The sequence below is a fragment of the Scomber scombrus genome, chromosome 18 (genome assembly GCF_963691925.1).
Source record: "Scomber scombrus chromosome 18, fScoSco1.1, whole genome shotgun sequence".
Classification (NCBI taxonomy): Eukaryota; Metazoa; Chordata; class Actinopteri; order Scombriformes; family Scombridae; genus Scomber; species Scomber scombrus.
This window is the reverse complement of record NC_084987.1, coordinates 14,731,119-14,734,286: the sequence shown is the minus strand read 5'-3', so window position 1 is coordinate 14,734,286 and position 3,168 is coordinate 14,731,119. Positions and strand designations below refer to the sequence as shown.

General features: G+C 43.6%; 1 protein-coding gene across 1 annotated transcript in view; it reads left to right on the top strand.

Moving 5' to 3' along the window:
- Window positions 1–2,452, top strand: part of mosmoa (modulator of smoothened a) — a 22,150-nt gene extending 19,698 nt beyond the window's left edge. The window contains exon 3 of the mRNA XM_062439570.1: window positions 752–2,452. Within this exon, the coding sequence (XP_062295554.1) occupies window positions 752–936 (185 nt within the window). The 3' untranslated portion in view covers window positions 937–2,452. The remainder of the gene's footprint in view (window positions 1–751) is intronic.
- The last annotated feature ends 716 nt before the right edge of the window (window positions 2,453–3,168 follow it).

The window sequence follows — 3,168 nt, the reverse complement described above, 5'->3', positions numbered from 1 at the left end:
TCATCTTCACACTCGTGTAGCACTGCGATCACCTTGCTTTAAGTGACGTGGCAGAAAACACTCGTGATAATGATAATTATTTTCAACAATTAAATCTGTCAGGTCCTTAATGTTCAAGCTAGTTATAAAGACTTTGTTGTGAAATGAGCAATGAGTCAGTCATTTCTACAGCCAGGGGCAAAAAAAGAATGTGCAGCCAGATTTTGGTTCGTCTGAGCAGCTTTGCCTCCAGTTAGTTTACATTTGTGTGAATAATGTATAATTTATGCAACACTTTACCTGTTTTTAAATGAAATATTGAAACATTCATGTTTGTATCAAAGTGCATCGGGCCGAGAGTTTCTCTTTATTTCACACAAACGTGAGGTGGAGTCACGCTGATCACTGAGCATACCATGAGTCTGCTTTGTGTAATTCCCCCTTCAAAGCCATTTGAAAGGCACTATTGTACATCGCTAATGAACTTGCTAAAATTGAATTAAATTGGAGCAGCCTGCACTTCCTGCTCAAGCTGAGTGAGTTCACGGTAAATTTTCTGCATCTTGTGTGGAGAGTGAAGACTACAGCGTAGGCTGAAGTCATGTATCCATATTTAATTTTTTCCTTAAACCCAAAATTTCATCCAGTTTGGTTTGTAATTTTAATAACATTGAGACAGTGAATGAAGTTGTGTGTCCGTGCAGAGCAACAAGAATAGTTTTTAAGTGTGCAGTGAACTAATTTTTTCTCTCTCTCGCTCCTTTCCTTCCAGTGATCCTGTTCTGCATGGCGGCGCTCATCTTCCCCATAGGCTTCTATATCAATGAGGTGGGAGGCCAGCCGTACAAGCTGCCCAACAACACGGTGGTCGGCTCCTCGTACGTGCTGTTTGTCCTCTCCATCTTCTTCACCATAGTAGGACTGCTGTTTGCAGGCAAAGTTTGTCTCCCAGGCTGAGGACTTGACCACGCCTGCCTCTGGACTGACACGGGAGGCTCTGAGAAATGTATGGGATTTACAAAACACACAATGACTGAAAATCAAAAAACAACAAACTCTGGCCGGAAGCCTGAAACAGGGAAGTCTTTGATTATGTGTCAAGTGGACCGCAGCACCACGGAGTACCTACTACTACTAAAAGAGGAAAACGAATAAACGAACAAAACACTAAAGGGGGAGATGTGGGCACAAAGTGGTGGAGGAGTGTGAGAGAGGGCAGCTGAGGCTGTTGCAGCACCCTGCTACTGTTGATTTAAAATATGGCCGTCTCTCTGTTGTTGTTCTATTGGAAAGGGTGCTTAATGTGCTGCTGTCATGGCAACCGCAGGCACAACGCTGGCACACAGTTCTTGAGGACCACTCCAGCCAGTCCTCAACTTGACTCCCAGCCGCGCCCCCCCACCCTCAGCACACATCCGCGCTGTCACGACCGCTCCTGTTGCTATTTTTGGCTTCTCTTTGCTATTTCAGTTGTGTGTTTTTCTGTTGCTGTACATTTTCTGTTCTGTTTTTTTTTTTCCAACCCCCCCTTGCCTTTCCACTGAAGTAGTTTGAGTGTAAATGAGGTTCACTGAACTGAACCCTTGAGGGGGAAGGGGGGTTTCTGCCAGCTTGGCTGTAGAGCAGGGTTTATTCTCGCCTGTCACGTCACTAGGGCCCCAGGTGTGTGGTTGGGGAGAGCAGCTGTGATCCCAGCTGTCTGAGCCAGCACACACACACTTCTGTGGACGAGAGGAAGGTGCAGGTGTGCCGCCTCTTTGTCTCCAACCAGCCGCAGCCCAGGAGCAGGTAGCAAGGAGGGGTGACCTCCCTGGGCTGCGAGCGCAGACCTTGTTCTCTGAGCCCAAGCAGAACGGGAGGTCAGGCACCATAAAGGAGAATGCCACTCAATGTAAGACCTTGCATTATGTTATTTCTATGCTATACTAGAACAGCAGAATAAGTAGTTGAGTGTAGACAGCTGTTTTGCTAAGCTTAGCCCATGACACTGATGCACATCCTCTGCCAATAAATAGAAGACTGTGAATTTATAATATCCATCTAAGCATTAACACCTCCTGTATTTGTAGTGATAATCTTAATTCTGTAAAGTACAGCCACAAGTACTGTGGTCTTTTCAAAGGATTTTTCAAAGATGTTCATCACTGTGGTGTGGGGGTGGGGGGGTGAGATGGATTTGTATATTGCCAATTATAGCAGACAGTATTGACTTTTATAAACAGAAGCTGTAGTCGCATTAAGGTGTTAAAATAACATATTTGAATGCTGAAAATTGGTGGTATTCTCCTTTAACGTTGGACAGGAAATGAGCGAGCCAGGAGCATTTTTTTTCTTGTGTTTGAATGACAATGAAGGCACTGGGACTGCAGGTCCGGTCCATGCATGGGGCTGTGCCTCAGAGGGCTGCTCTTGAGGTTTGTGAATGTAAAACACACACACACACAGATTAAAATATTAGTGCTGCAATTTACAATTGTTTTCAGTCAGTTATTGTTCGATTAATTTCTCAATTGATTGGTTTGTCTCCTAAATCTCAGAAGATGGTGAAAATTATGTATTTTGATGTGGAAATATAAGACAAGATTATATAATCTTTCCAAAAAAAACAAAACAATGTTCTTCAACCATCAATGGGTAAAAATGTTAAATATCCATTATTCTGTTGCAGAAAGCATCAAAACACAAAATTTTTCTCTTTCAACCTAATATTTCCCACTACAACACATTATATCCATATGGACAGTGACCACAGTGAAAAACCAACATATCCCCGTAGTTTGGCGGTTTACCAACCGAATTCTGTCCAACCAGAGAGCAGTTAGCCCGGCTTGCTGGATAGCAGTTTTGCAGCCATGTTTCAGTGAAGATGAGGGCACAGCATTTCATTTCTCTCCAGGAGGTCAGAAGCAGTCTTGGATAGTCTAGTTTATTGTCGATGGAGTTAACGTACGTGAAAAAGATTGACGGGAGAATTGGTCATCTGAGATTAGCGTTAAGCCTAGCTTGGATGCCGTGCTTCTGCTTCCTCACGCAGATCTTACGGCCTGGACGAGCAGAGGCAAAGCACATTCTCCAATGTATTATGTAGCCTTCTATGTCACCATTGTAATACTGTATATCACACTGTATATGCAAGCAAATCTGACAACCATATTACTTTTTAAATGCGGTGATGGCGGTAACAAGCTC